The 15,372-nt window shown below is 48.0% G+C and overlaps 1 protein-coding gene across 2 annotated transcripts; it reads left to right on the top strand.

Annotated features, from left to right (window-relative positions):
- Positions 1–6,798: 6,798 nt before the first annotated feature.
- Positions 6,799–10,399, top strand: RPL34 (ribosomal protein L34). Of its 2 annotated transcripts, none has more exons than XM_056114110.1 (5): positions 6,799–6,841; positions 7,638–7,711; positions 7,804–7,903; positions 8,424–8,527; positions 10,269–10,399. In XM_056114110.1, exons 2-5 carry the CDS (start codon positions 7,647–7,649, stop codon positions 10,351–10,353), a joined length of 354 nt encoding a protein of 117 aa, XP_055970085.1. In that variant the 5' UTR covers positions 6,799–6,841; positions 7,638–7,646; the 3' UTR covers positions 10,354–10,399. The 2 variants fall into 2 exon arrangements, with proteins under 2 accessions (XP_055970085.1, XP_055970086.1); XM_056114111.1 differs by having other exon boundaries at positions 6,831–6,969.
- The last annotated feature ends 4,973 nt before the right edge of the window (positions 10,400–15,372 follow it).

The following is a 15,372-nucleotide window of genomic DNA, read 5'->3' as shown; positions in this document are numbered from 1 at the left end:
GTGCAGGGGATTGAGCCAGGCCTAATGTATGTATACATGTAGTTTACCGCTGAGCCACATCTCCAGCCCACAAAAGGCCATTTAAGTTTCCATGAACCATCTTCGAATCATCTGTGAGGGGGATCATTCAAGGAGCTGGAGTGCAAGCACAGATATCGAAGAACCACTGAGGATGACTCTAAGACCCAAGAGCCAAGAAACCCCCACACTTTTCTGGGGACCCTAAAGCAAAACAAACAAAACTATCTGTGTGGCAGAGCTGGAGGGACAGCTTACATGGGTGAGCCTAGTGTGAGTAAAACCCTGAATTTGATCCCTGGCACCACATGTTCCTCAGGGACTGTTGGTTCTATCTCCAGTGGCCCCATAGGTCCCTGTAACTCCTGAACGCTGCTGCAAAATCAAGGTTTTATTACAGTAACCCCATGTTAAAGAGAAAAACACAAAATCAAAAAAATCTGTGTGCTAAATTCATTTGCATATTCATTAAAAATACTGACAGGCACTGATCCACACAAGATTTCACATAGTATATAATTTATACTAAATATATATATATATATATATATATATATATACTGTAGCACTGTCATCCTGTTGTTCATCAATTTGCTCGCCCAGTAATGTCTCCATTGTGAGACTTATTGTTACTGTTTTTGGCGTATCAAATTTGCTACGGGGAGCTTGCCGGGCTCTCCGAGAGGAACGGAGGAATTGAACCTGGGTTGGCTGAGTGCAAGGCAAATGCCCTACCCACTGTGCTATTGTTCCATCCATATATATATATACTAATTATACATTATTGATGGCAGAGGGCGGGACATAGTTCAGCAGTCAAATGATGGCCTTGCATGCACAAGGCCCTAAGTTTGATCTTCTGACTACAAAACATAAAATGACATAAGAGAGATAGTTCCGTGAATAAGGCGCTTGCGTTCCACACAGCCAACCAGGTTCCATCCCCAGCACACCATATGGTCCTCTGAGCTCTGCTGGAAGTGATGCCCGAGAGCAGAGCCAGGAGAAAGTCCTGAGCACAGAAGGGTCTGACCCAAAACACAAAAATAGAAAAAGAAAAAAATCCCATAAATTGGTAATGACCACTATAATATAGACACTGATTGAAACTGAGTCATTTATAATGATTTCAATAATCATAGATACAAGGGTTGGACAGGACAGCAGGTAGGGCACTTGCCTTGCATACAGCTGACCCAGGGTCAATCTCCGGCACCCAACATGGTCCCAGAGCCCTGCCAGGAGTGATCCCTGAGTGCAGCACCAGAAGTAAGCCCTGAACACTGCCAGGTGTTGTTCAAAAACTAAAGAAAAATTTAAAAGTTAAAAAAAAAAATAATAATGATGGGCACAATATTTTTATTTTTTTAATTTTTTAAAATTTATTTATTTATTGAATCACTGTGGGAAAAGTTACAAAGCTTTCAGGCTTAAGTCTCGGTCGTGCAATTATCAAACACATTTCCCTTGACCAATACTTATTTTTCACCACCAAGAACCCCAATAACCCCCTCCCCCAACTCTCCCAATGCCTGTGAGGCATAAGAATTCTAGTTAACACTCTATCTACTTTGATTAGATTCATTGTTTCGACAAAAGATGCACCATTATTATTTAAAGTTTACACCCCCAAATCAGACATGCTGAAAAGGCATTGTGAAATAATTTGTTTTCTACAGCTGGTTACAAGAATCAAATGATGTCGTGCGGCCACAATAGTGGCCTCGTGTTTTTGGATTTCTGATATTTTACTTATTAAGCCTGGAAGTATTTCTGCTGAGAGTCAGATAATTATGAGATTGGTTTCTGTTCTCTGGGGCCATGGCCGTGCCGGAGAGCCGCTTGTGGGGGGCAACTCCTGACCTCGGTAGGGCGTGAAGGACGAGCCGGGAACCCCCCCCCCCCCTTCCCATGAGGTTTCAGTTGCCCCATCACGACCGGCTCATACCTGGCTTTCCACAAAGCTCTGAAGCGGCTGCCATCTTTCTTTCCAGAGGGAAAAAGGTAGACACAATATTTTTAAATAGCAAGTATAACAGAATAAGAATAAACTTTTCTTACATTTACTTAGTATTTTTTTCTCAGGAATAAAAATCATAGCTTTTTGGTTTATTGTTTTTTTTAAGTTACTAATAATAGGAATTCAAATGGGAATTTCACACAATTTTCCTCTCCTTGTTCTTTCAATCTTTCCCCTTCTCAGCTCTCAGTAACAATGCTCAGTTGACAAATAGAAGTTACAACGAATAAGTAGAAACTTATTACATCAATAAAACATGAAACCACTACATTAATGCCATTTTGACGTTAGTTAACTTCTCAGGGATTTAATGCAGTTGTTCTTTAACAATAGAACTTGGTTCATTTGCTACTTAAGACATGATTATTTAAATTAAAGTTAATTGGTTTTCTTACTCTCCTTGAGGGCTTTAGTCTCTGAACATTCTATTAGAAAAAAATCTAATTTGTCTCAAATTCTTATTTCTAAATTTCAGAATGAGAAAATGCTCTGGTGTTTTTTTTAACCCTTTATAACAAAAAATCCTAAGTCCCAGCTCAAACTGTCAGAGTAAAAATGTGTCACAGCCCACACAGGGTTCTGCAGTAGTTATAACACAGGGACTACTGTGCCTGTAAGGAGTACTTCAATCAGCGCCCATTCTTCTGATTCTTTTCTTGAGAGTCCCAGTAAAATTTTCAATTGAAAGCATGCCAAAGCAAGTCCTTAAACCACATTTTAAATATTTACATTGGGCCAATGAATGCTTACAACATGCAGTACATTATTAACTGAGCTTTTTACAAGAAATCACAGAATTAGTAAGATGAATTAGTTGATAGTGCACTGTAAGCTATGACCTAATAAAGGGAGAAAGTGTTCAAGTCTACAGTAAAATTTTTTCAATACCTTCCCTGTATCTTACCTAGAAATAAGTCAAAATTCTTCATTTCAGGGACCAGAGATAATAATGGGGTCAAGTCACTTGCCCTGCTTGTAGTTGCCCCAGTTCAATCCTTAACAACATGTATGCTCTAGTGAGCACCTCCAGGAATAAACACTGAGCACACAGCCAGGAATAAGCCTTGAACAGCGCCAGGTGCAACCCAACCCTCAACTAATAAAATCTTAAATTCAAGTTCTTCTTGAACAAGAGTCTCAAATATAAATCCTTCCAGACGGCACCTTACCTTTCTGTTTAAGAATCCAATCTCATTCATTCACTTAAAAATAAAGTGAAAGCAAGGATGTAGAGTATTCATGTGCAAGACCAACTAGGCATCATGGTATTCCTGTGCGTGATCTCCAGCACTGCATGGGTTCCCTGAGCACCACTGGGTATGACCCTGGTGTCAAATAAATAAAATGTGTATTATTCACACCACATGTGCTGGGCACAAATGTACTTGAAAGCAAAAATATATCCATCATATATGCACACAGACTGAGAAAACTCCCTACTTGTAAAGCACAGTTATAATGGATACAAACAACAAATAAAATAAATAAGCAAGTACATAAATAATATACAGCAGAGTGAAATGCAGTTAAAAAAAAACAGAACTAGATAGTGGGAATGAGGAATGCAAATGTCGGATAGGAGTGTGTAATGAAATGGGGATATCAGGAGACCCTGAACAACCGGCCTTAAGCAAAGACGCAAGAAAGTGAGAATGAACCATGCAGCTATCCAGCGGAAGAACATTCCAGAAAAAGCAAAATAGGAATACTATGATGCCCGGTTGATCAAATCAGGGAATGGCCCCAAGGTCCATTGAGCACTGCTTGGGAGACCTCTCCAACCCCCAAAACTTGATATTCAGTTCTTCGTAAGGTGAGGATATATGCCATCTGTCTTTTAATCTAGATAGGTCTGTCATAGCTTTAGTCAACAGAGTAGGGCACAAGTGGCGCTATTTGAGTTCACGGCAGATGGAAAAAAAAGCACACAATTTCTGCTCAGTCTCTTAGAACCTAGCTTCTTAAACTGCTTCATTGGCTTTAAATTTTTTGCTTTTGACTTTATGATTAAGGTAAAAGGTAAAGGCCCTCCCGTTGATCGTCGATTTGCTCGAGCGGGCCCAGTAACGTCTCCATTGGAGACTTTGTTGTTACTGTGTCTGGCATATCCAATACTCTCGGTAGCTTGCCGGGCTCTCCGAGAGGGGCGGAGGAATCGAACTCGGGTCGGCCATGTTGGCTGCTTGTAAGGCGAACGCCCTACCCGCTGTGCTATTGCTTGTATGACTTTTTCCTTTTCTTGTTTTTTTTTTGGGGAGGGGCAGGGGCATGGGGAAGGGGATCCTTCCTGGTGGGGCTAGGGGAAACTGTATTTGGTGATGGGTATTGAACCTGTTCAGTGGAGTGAAGCAAGCTCCTATCAGGTCAACTGTATTATTGCTCCAGCCCACATATGCCTATTTTATATATTAAAGAAAAAATTTAAGAGCCCCTATCTTAGAAGCTTACTTTTTAGATGCCGCTTTAATAAAAATACGTCTATAGTTTTTCAGTTTTTCCTGAAGAGCCCGGCCTCTCGGAGAGCCCGGCAAGCTACTGAGAGTATCCTGCCTGCATGGCAGAGCCTAGCAAGCTCCCCGTGGCGTATTCGATATGCCAAAAAGAGTAACAATAACGGGTCTCATTCCCCTGATCCTGAAAGAGCTCCAATATGGCAGCATTAAGAAAAGAGGCTGCTAAAATTTCAGGGCTGGGACTAATGGAGACATTACTGCGCCCGCTCAAGTAAATCAATGAACAAAAGGATGACAATGATACAGCGGTACTTATGTATTTTGTAATTTTTTAAATTTTAGTATTTATTTAGTTTTCAGTACTTTCTGAGACAGCGCCTCTAAGAACCCATCTGCCACCACGTACCCACCTGGTAACCAACCTCCAGGAGTGACCCCTGAAGATGCCTGAACTTTCCAGAAGGCAACCAAGCAGCCACCACAACCTTCCAGAAGACAACAATGCAGACAACAGAACCTTCCAGACGGCACCAAGACACGAATGCAGTGGGAGGCGGATGGGTCATAGAGGTCTGGGAGCTCTGAGAGTAACCTGAGCTGTGGGGGTGCTATCTAGTATCACTCTCTCACAGGCCAAGTTGCCTGTGGAACAACAAAGAGACCCGATCCCCTTCCCCGCATTTTAGAGACCTCCTCATTTCAGAGACTCATCACCCCAGAGATCCTCACTCCAGAGACCCCGTGATTCCAGAGACCCCTCACCCCAGAGATCCCCTCACCCCAGAGGCGCCCTCACCTCAGAGCCCCCCTTACTCCAGAGCCCCCCTCTCACTCCAGAGATCCCCCTCACTCCAGAGACCCCCCTCTCACTCCAGAGACCCCCTCTCACTCCAGAGACCCCCTCTCACTCCAGAGACCCCCCTCTCACTCCAGAGATCCCCTCTCACTCCAGAGATCCCCTCACTCCAGAGACCCCCCCTCTCACTCCAGAGACCCCCTCTCACTCCAGAGATCCCCCTCACTCCAGAGACCCCCTCTCACTCCAGAGACCCCCCCCTCACTCCAGAGATCCCCTCTCACTCCAGAGATCCCCTCACTCCAGAGATCCCCTCACTCCAGAGACCCCCCCCTCTCACTCCAGAGACCCCCTCTCACTCCAGAGATCCCCCTCACTCCAGAGACCCCCTCTCACTCCAGAGATCCCCCTCACTCCAGAGAACCCATCTCGCTCCAGAATCCCCCTCACCCTAGAGCCCCCCTCATTCCAGAGAACCCCTCACTCCAGAGACCCCCCTCACTCCAGAGACCCCCCTCACTCCAGAGACCCCCCTCTCACTCCAGAGACCCCCTCTTGCTCCAGAATCCCCCTCACCCTAGAGCCCCCCTCATTCCAGAGAACCCCTCACTCCAGAGACCCCCCTCTCACTCCAGAGACCCCCTCTCACTCCAGAGATCCCCCTCATCCAGAGACCCCCTCTCACTCCAGAGATCCCCCTCACTCCAGAGATCCCCCTCACTCCAGAGACCCCCTCTCGCTCCAGAATCCCCCTCACCCTAGAGTCCCCCTCATTCCAGAGAACCCCTCACTCCAGAGACCCCCTCTCACTCCAGAGATCCCCCTCATTCCAGAGACCCCCCTCACTCCAGAATCCCCCTCACCCTAGAGCCCCCCTCATTCCAGAGAACCCCTCACTCCAGAGATCCCCCTCATTCCGGAGACCCCCTCACTCCAGAATCCCCCTCACCCTAGAGCCCCCCTCACTCCAGAGATCCCCTCACCCCAGAGCCCCCATTCACTCAAGACCCCCTCACCCCTGAGCCCCCCTCACTCCCGGGGACGTGGCCCGACGGGACGGGGTGGGGGGTGGCGGGGGCGGACAGGATGGCGCCCGGCCGAGCGCCGGCAAGTGCCGTGACAGGCCCAGCTCTGCTGACGGGCGCGCCACCCGCCCTGGAGCACGGGCCGCGCGCGACAGACGGGGTCGCGCTCCTCCGACGGCGGCGTGACCATCGGGCTTCACGCCGTCCCACGCCAGGCCCGCGCGCTTCCGGCCACGTGACGTCCACGCGCGAGAGTGACGGGCTAGCTCGGGGGCGCCTGTGACCCGGACGGCTCCTTGTCACCGCACAGGCTCTCGGCGGGCGCGAGCCCTGAGAGGGCGGCACGAGGCTTCCGTACAACGTGGCGCCATCATGCATCCCCGCCCGCCGCGGGGCTTCCGTACAACATGGCGGCGCCCTCGCCACCAAAGGGCCTCCTGATGAGGTCACTTCCTGTCTCGCGCAGGCGCTGTTGACTTCTGAACTCGGAAACGCTCCCTCCTTCCTCTTCCGGGACGGTGTCTTCGAGGTATGGCGGCTTTCCTCCTTCTCCTCTGCGTTTCCCCTTCCAATCGGCCGCCATCCGGAGCGTTGCGGGCGCCGGGCGCTCGGGGTCGCCGGCGTTGAGCCGGCCTGGGGTGGAGGTTCCAGACGCGGGTTAGTGGGGAGCCGCCCCTTGGCCGATGGCGCCGGACAGCCCCGATGATGGGCTCGCAGCCGGGCCCTGGCGTTCGGAGACAGACACCCGGTGCCGCGCCGGGCCGCCGCGATGCCCGCGAAGTTCTCCTCGCGCCGCACGCCCGGGCCCGGGCCCGGGCCCAGAGTCTGGACATGGGGTTTGGGGGAGGCGGGACGGGCCCTCGGGGTGGCCGTGGCGGTCGCGACCGCCGCCCGGAGCCCCGCAGCTCCAGGTCGGGATGGGACGAGGGTGTTTCTCGGAGCCGGCCCCGAGGAATTCCCTGAAGTCGGGACTGGGGGCCGAGAACTGACCGCATGCATGCATGGTGCATGCACGATGCGGTGCTCCCCTTCTGCTAGACGCCCATCCCGTCACGCATGGTTTCCTTCCCTAAGTGCAATCGTTTGTGCACGGTCCTCTATGGAATGCGGGGTGTGTGTGTGTGTGTGAGAATCGTTTGTGCACAATCCTTCATGGAAGGCCGTGTGTGTGTGTGTGTGTGTGTGTGTGAGTCGTTTGTGCACAATCCTTCATGGAAGGCCGTGTGTGCATATCATCCGTACATAGACGGATGACGCATCAATAATGCGATGCCATGTTCCCGTCTGAGTTAGGCCTAAGGCAGTTTCTTTCCCTCCTCGGTCAGGCCTTCAGGATGGTGCAGCGTTTGACATACCGCCGTCGGCTCTCCTACAACACCGCCTCCAACAAAACCCGGCTGTGAGTATTTCTGCCCTTCTGAAGTAGGTGGCTCCTTCCTCCTCCGCGTGGGGCCGTCCGGTCACCCTCTTCTGGTTCTCTCCCTTGTACAGGTCCCGAACCCCTGGAAACAGAATCGTTTACCTGTATACCAAAAAGGTTGGGAAGGCCCCGAAGTCCGCGTGTGGCGTGTGCCCCGGCCGGCTTCGAGGAGTAAGTGATTTCTTGGGCTGGGCATAGTCCAAGGACTTAACCCCTGTATGAGGGAGTGAATGTGGGAGAGGTCCCCCCTGGAACTGAGAATGATTGCATCTATGAACAGGATCAGGAAGGGGGACGTTTTGGGGAATGCGGGCAATAGTACAGCACGAGGCCCACGTGGGTTCAGTCTCCAGCATCCCTCTGCTTCCTGGGGCCACACCCCGTGGTGCTCCTTGCCAGGAGGGAGGCTGCAGGGCTTGTGCAGGCCCCTTGGGCTGTGACCTTGCCCACCTGCTGTTTCCCCTTTGCCGCTGCCTAGTTCCATGTTTGAAAAGTCCAGGTGATCCAGCCCAAAGGCTTGAGCTTATGCAGTGTAGACCTCTCCCCGGGTTCTGCAACAAAAACTGAAGTGAAAAAATACAAGATGTCTGATAAACCGTACTCTCTACTTCCAATGTTTGCACTTAGGCATGGGCAGGCTTTGTTTGTTTTTAATGTTCCAGCATCTAACCGTAACGGTTTCTTTCTGCAGGTCCGGGCAGTGAGACCTAAAGTTCTGAAGCGGCTGTCTAAAACAAAAAAGCATGTCAGCCGGGCCTATGGCGGATCCATGTGTGCCAAGTGTGTCCGAGACAGGTAGATACGACTATTTGATCAGACGAGCGTTTTTGTTCTCAGGATTGGGCCCTGCGTCTCTTGCCCAATGTGTGTTGTCTCTGCGTGTCTAACTGTAAAACATTCCAAGTGACTCCTTAATTAACTAGGAGTAGTTGGTGCAGTGTACGCTTTAGGAAAAGGTATTGGTTCATATTAATTTCCCTAAAATATGATTAGTGTCTTCATGCCAGATTGAGGAATTATAAGAACTTTGCCTTGTGGGGGAGCAGGTCAGAGAGTGCTGGAGCTTTGCTCCACTGAGTGAGTGGAGAGCGTTGCAGGGACGGAATGGATCTGTGTGGTCTGGTGGAGCTAGTAGGAGCCAGGCGTGGGAAGGCCCTGGTGGGCAGGTTGTAGGAACGCTTGGTGTGGCCAGACAGGTCTGGCAAGGGGGTGACGTTCTTTTACGTAAAGATGAGGACTAGAACCGTTTCTCTTCTGTGCGCTGAGTATAAACCTAACCTGACACCAGAGTTTGTATGTTCATGCTGCTTTACAGAAAACTGTAGGACTATTTACATTGATACCCAGGCAAAATACATTCTATGAAATAATAGGTGAAAAAAGTTTCCGGGAGAGATTTCTTTGAAGTAGCTGGGGGTGGTGGTTGAGGTGAAGGCTGGCTGAATGATGAGAAAGTTGAATGAAAGGTTGAGGTGGGGGGCAGTGGGAGCAAGGGGTGGTTCTGTGGGACACTTTGTGGGTGTGAACTAGGGAATGAGGAAGGAAGTTGAGTGGGGCGTCCAGGATGAAAAGGTTGTGGCTCTCAAATTCGCAGTTGGCCTTGGATGCAGCTTTCTTGGCTCCCAGAGATTGGGTTTGAACCTGCAGAGTAACCTGGAAAGTTAGCTATGGTAGGAAGGGTCTGATCTATCTTTTAAGAAATGTTTTAGGGGGGTTGCCTTGGTTTTCGCTTTAGGGTCTCCCCATCGTACTTTGTTCTCTGGGGCCCCCGTCAGATCCCAGGTGACAGGGTAAGCTCCACCCACCTGCACACAGCTCCCCTGGGCTCTGGGCTGGGGGCTCAGATCCAGGTTGGCTGTGTGCAGGGCACTTGTACTGGAGCACTGACCCTCCTGCCTGGGTTTTGATTTATTTTGTTGTTGGGTTTGGGGGCTAGAACAAGTGATGGAGCTCAAAATAGTGCTCAGATCCTGGCTCTGTGCTCAGATCCGTCCTGGGGGGATGTGGGGGTGGGTCAGGGCACAGGTTGCCCAGGATCCAACCCTGACTGGCCCTGTGCAGGGCAAGCAACCTACCCTCTGTGCTGTTGCCCTGGCAACTGTGTAGAGCAGTGGTTTGGTTTGGAACCAAACCTGGTGGTGCTCAAGGATTATTTCTCATCTTTGGAAGTAGCTTTGATTTTAACAGATGCTAATGAACACTTGCTGAATATTAATGAGTGGAAACTTTGCTGGTGAATTGTGGGGGGCTTTAAGATGCACTTGGTCTCACTGGTGGTTCAGAGTCCAGAAAATGCACATTCTTCCAGATGTATGAAACTGGAATCATTCCTTTTATTTAGATAGAGCAGGGGGCTTTTCCCTGAAAGTTGTCAGTTCAGTGGTTACAACTTTAAAGACATTTTATGCACCATATACTATTAATGTTAGATCATAATAAAGAAATCAGATTAAGTGAAAGTTGTTTCTATGGTACTGTTTCTGTCCTGTGTTAAATCTGTGATGTTCACTTTTTTGCAATTTTGTCTTCCTCCTAGGATCAAGCGCGCTTTCCTTATTGAGGAGCAGAAAATCGTCGTGAAAGTGTTGAAGGCACAAGCACAGAGCCAGAAAGCAAAATAAATCAATGAAGCGTTTTTGAAGAATAAAATCAAAAGGCTTGTTCTGTCATTTCTGTTGAATTTGTTAGTATATTGGTTGTTTCTCTTTAATATTCGGAGACTCCTGTGGTTTTAAATCCTTTCCTGAGTAATTGGAGATTGTTGGTCGATGGGATTTAATCGATCCCTTCCCTCAATTTAGGCATCATTTCGCTCTTCCACGCCTGATGAAACATGAGTGTTTATTCTTAGGAAGTTCAAGAGTTCCTGGGCTCTTAACTTTTTGTCGTACCATACTGCCAGCTAACTGGTTCTTAGTAAACAAAACTTAAGTAATTTTGGGTTTTTTTTTTCCAGGGAAGGAAAGGCCTCGCAAAATGAATTGACATTTGAGTTTAGGCAGTTCAGAATTTGTTTTTAATAATACTTGATAGCATCTTTGTAATACTAAATTAATACTAGATTTGCCTGTACTTGACACTTCATATCCTTGAGTCCTGCCACCAACCTGTGACTTTTTCTTTCTGTGTCACACCCGGTGATGCTCAGGGGTTACTCCTGACAGTACTCGGGACCATATGGGGTGCCAGGGTCCTGACCCAGGTTGCCTGCATGTAAGGCAAATGGCATAACTGTGACTTCTTGATTATAGATGAAGGAACCAAGGTACTGACAAAAACAAAAGTTGAATACTTTTTTACATGCAAGAAGTTGAATGTTTTGGAGCTGGAGCAATAGCACAGTGGGTAGGGTGTTTGCCTTGCACACAGCCGACCCGGGTTCGATTCCCAGCATCCCATTTGGTCCCCTGAGCACTGCCATGAGTAATTCCTGAGTGCAGAACCAGGAGTAACCCCTGTGCATCGTCGGGTGTGACCCAAAAAGAAAAAAAAAGTTGAATGTTTTGTTTTTTGAATTTAAAATGTTAATATCTTTGTAGACAATTTGAAGGTAATGGGAAGATAGAATGCAAAACTTTTATTTCAGTTCACAGATGATCATTTTAACCCATTTTCTAGCATAAGGTAGACTGGTGTTTTTGTTTTGGGTAATGGTTACTCCTGGCAGGCTTGAGGGGCTCGGGGGTCCCTAGACGAATCTGGGTTGGCAAGGCAAATGCACTATCGGTCCAGTTCCAAGGTAGTCATTTTAAATCAAAATTGAGAACATCTTCCTATGAACATTTCTTTTGAAAAATTATTTGAGTAGCTGCATATTGAGGTATAATAATTGAGTTATTCGGGGCTGGAGTGATAGCACAGTGGGTAGGGCGTTTGCCTTGCACGCGGCTGACCCGGGTTCGATTCCCAGCATCCCATATGGTTCCCCGAGCACCACCAGGAGTAATTCCTGAGTGTAAAGCCAGGAGTAACCCCTGTGCATTGCTGGGTATGACCCAAAAAGCCTAAATAAATAAATTGAGTTGTTGGAGTTAACAGCGTTTCCTAAGTGTTTCAGTCCTCTGTGCTATGACATTCTCATTGTTGGCTCTCACATTGCTCCATAGTTGGCGAGGCCCCTTCCTGTCTCAGGGTTGACTCGATCCTCAGGTGGTAGAGAAAGGCGTAGGTGGCCAGAGCAGCCTTGAAGAGGGCTCTGCCATATGAGGGTTCCCTCCACAACTCCACAGGCAGCCCCGCCAGTTCCCTCCCTTGCACGGAGCCCCGGGTGCCAGCGTGAGTCCAGAAGAGCTTCGATGGGTGCGAACTCGGTCGAAACTGGCCAGCAGACCAAAATTAATTCTGTTACTTCTGGATTTTGCCTGTTGAAGACAAAAAGACCAAACTTATTGGATCCAGTTCTCTGTATGACTTAAAAGTCTTGACAAGCTCCTAAAAGACATGTGAATGTAGTCAGTGGTTTCTCTTTCAAGTCTAGTATTTCTCCTTGCATTGAATTGCTTATAAATTCTATTAGATTGGTGGGGAGGAGGGGTCTTTGGCCCTTAGAAGCAGAAACTCTCCATATGTTTAAATATGAGAATCAAGTTTCAGCAGTGTAATAACATACTTAGAGTATGTGGCTAATGATTTACAGCTTGGACTCCCAGAATATTGGTGGTGGAGGCTATGTGCAGATTGATCTGAACTGTATTTCCTAATTAAACTGTACAATGGAGTCATTGGGATGCAGGGCTGTGTATTTTGATTTTTCTGTAAGTTTATTTCTGGAAAGAGTTCCATAATTATTAAATGACTACTGTAAAGCCATCTTGACTGAGAAAAAGAATCTTGGAGGGGTTTGGGGACATACCTAGTGGTGCTCAGGGCCTGTGTGTGTGTGTGTGTGTGTGTGTGTGTCTGATGACACGGCTATTTAAAATTTGATTTATAACCAAGCAAAACCTATAAAACCCGCTTTTTTTCAAGGCAGCTAAGTGTTAATAGCTTATCACAATTGAATAAACGTCTGCATTTTGGTGGGATCAAGTTCAAGCCTCAATCACTCAAGGGATGCAGTTTACCACCGAGCTACATCTCAACCCCTAAATATGATACTGTTGGGTCCATGAGCCCTCACAAACCAGTATTCCGTGGAAAGTGAGTTTTTTTGGGTTTTGTTTTGGGGCCAAACCCAGCATGCTCAGGGGTAACTCCTGGCTCTGCACTTAGAAATGACTCCTAGTGGTGCTTGGGGGACCACATGGAATGCTGGGGACTGAACTCAGGCCAGCCGTGTGCAAGACAAGTACTCTATCTGCTGTACTATTCCACGCCCCTTAAGAACATCTTAAATTTTCGTGATTAAGTGGAAAGGTGTAAATAATTTTACTATGCATTCTATATTTTGCTTTCAGTAATTGACCCAATCAGTATTTATTAGACACTATTTTGTTCCAGAAACTGCTACTGGTTTCCAGAAAATGCTAATGTTAATGCAGTATTCCTTGTTTAAAAAAAAAAAAGCAGAATTTCCTTGTTTTCAAGGCACATTAGAGGAAAACAAATGAGGACACAATTGTTTTGAATTGCACAATTTGGACAAGAAAGTATACAGAGCTAGGAAACTAAGAAAAGGAACCTCATGGAGGTTATGGGAGGCTCTCAAGGAAGTGATAATCAGGGACAGAGGATAGCCAGTAGGACACTTGTTTGCAAGCAGTCCATTCGGGTTTAAACACCCAGTACCACATCTGATCTCCAAGCCCCATTAGGCGTGAGCCCTGAGCATAGCTTGGTGTGTTTCCCCCCCCCCCCCCCTACACACACACACACAGGCTGTCTTATCACTTGTAAAATACATTAAATGGGAGTGACAGCAACCGCACAGACGCTAGCTTTTGGTTTGGGGGCCATACCCCACTGCTCGGCTTATTCTTGGCTCCATGCTCAGGAATATCCTAGTGGTACCTGGGGGACCATATGAGGTGCTGGGGATCTAGCCCATGCAAGGCAAGCACCTTACCCTCTACCTCCAGCCCACCCCCGCCTCGGACACTTAGAGACAGGATTTGGTTTCTTGAACAGAAATTTGTAGATTTTTTCCTTTTAGACTCATGAAAATTTCATTATTTTTTCTCACGGCCCACCCCCGCCTCGGACACTTAGAGACAGGATTTGGTTTCTTGAACAGAAATTTGTAGATTTTTTTCCTTTAAGACTCATGAAAATTTCATTATTTTTCTCACGGCATCTAAAACGTATTACTTGTGGCTCTCAGTTACCACTCCTAGGGGTGCTCAGAGGACTAGCTGTGGTGCTGGGGATTGAGTCTAGATAAGGCAAGTGTCCTGCCCTGTGTGCTCTGCGGGCCCCGCCTCACTTCATGTGGCCTCAGGAAGTGATGGTGCAGGGACAGAGAGGTCAAGGCACTAGGTGCTTCTCACATTTCACGTTCACCCAGGAATCTGCGGGAAAATGATTCAGGGGCAGATTTCTGAGCCCCCTGGAAGACTTGCTCAATCAGAGTGAAAGTCAGACCAAGAAATTGCTCTTGGGGGCTGGAGTGATAGCACAGCGGGTAGGGCGTTTGTCTTGCACGCGACCAACCTGGGTTCAATTCCCAACGTCCCATATGGTCCCCTGAGCACCACTAGGAGTAATTCCTGAGTGCAGAGCCAGGAGCATCCCCCGAGCATCACCAGGTGTAAGCAAAAAAAAAAAAAAAAAAAAAAATTGCTTTTGTTTTCTGGGTCCCACCCAAGGATGCTCAGAGTTCTTCCTGGCTCTGCACTCAGGAACGATTCCTGGTGGTGTTCAGGAGAACATCCAGGGTGCCAGGGATCAATCCCGGCTTGGCTGCATGCAAGATAAGCACCCTACTCATTATCCTCTCTGGCCCCCAGAACTTACCTTTTAACCAGCTCTCCTGACTGTCTCTCAGAGATGGAGCTTGAAGTGCCTTTTCACCAACGTGCTAAACGTCAAGGAACTGGATATTAGGAAAGTATGGGTCTAAATTGTGGGTCCATCATCAGCTAACCAGGTGGCAGCAGGCTTGAACCTTTCCAATCTGTCGCCTCGCCTGGAAAAGGTCTGATGGGGCTGAACAGTCCGGTGAAAGGCATTTGTCCTGCAGCGGCCAGAGCCTTGTAATCACCAGGGGTGAGCCCCGAGACCACCACCATGGCCCCCAATACAGAAAGCAGAAAAGTATAAATAAAGGCCTCGGTCAGCTCTCCTGAGCCCAGAGGCCTGCAGGGTCCATTGAAGTGCCGAGGGCTGTCCCCGCAGACATGACCCCTCCTGCTCCCCTGAGAGGCCAAGTGCATGGAGACTCGCGTTCCGAATGATTAAAGACAAGCGATAATGTAGGCAATGCACCCCGCGGTTAACTGATCTCTCTCCTATATTAAGTTCTGTGCCACAGAAACCTTTTCTCTTTGTCAGGGGCCCTGCACGCACCAGCACTCACGTCGCCAGCAGTGCCAAGCTGGATCCCATTAGTTCTGGGCAGAAGCTTGTTAGGGCATCTGAAAACCACAACTGGAGCCATCGGCTCTGATGGGCCTCATGCCCTGGGTATTTCCTTTCAACCGTATTCGGGGGAGAAGCACTTTGATAGAATGTACATATGGAAATATTTTACGACATTCTTTAAA

This window comes from Sorex fumeus, unplaced genomic scaffold (assembly GCF_029834395.1).
Source record: "Sorex fumeus unplaced genomic scaffold, SorFum_2.1 ptg000024l, whole genome shotgun sequence".
Lineage (NCBI taxonomy): Eukaryota > Metazoa > Chordata > Mammalia > Eulipotyphla > Soricidae > Sorex > Sorex fumeus.
This window is presented reverse-complemented; position numbering and strand designations above follow the sequence as displayed.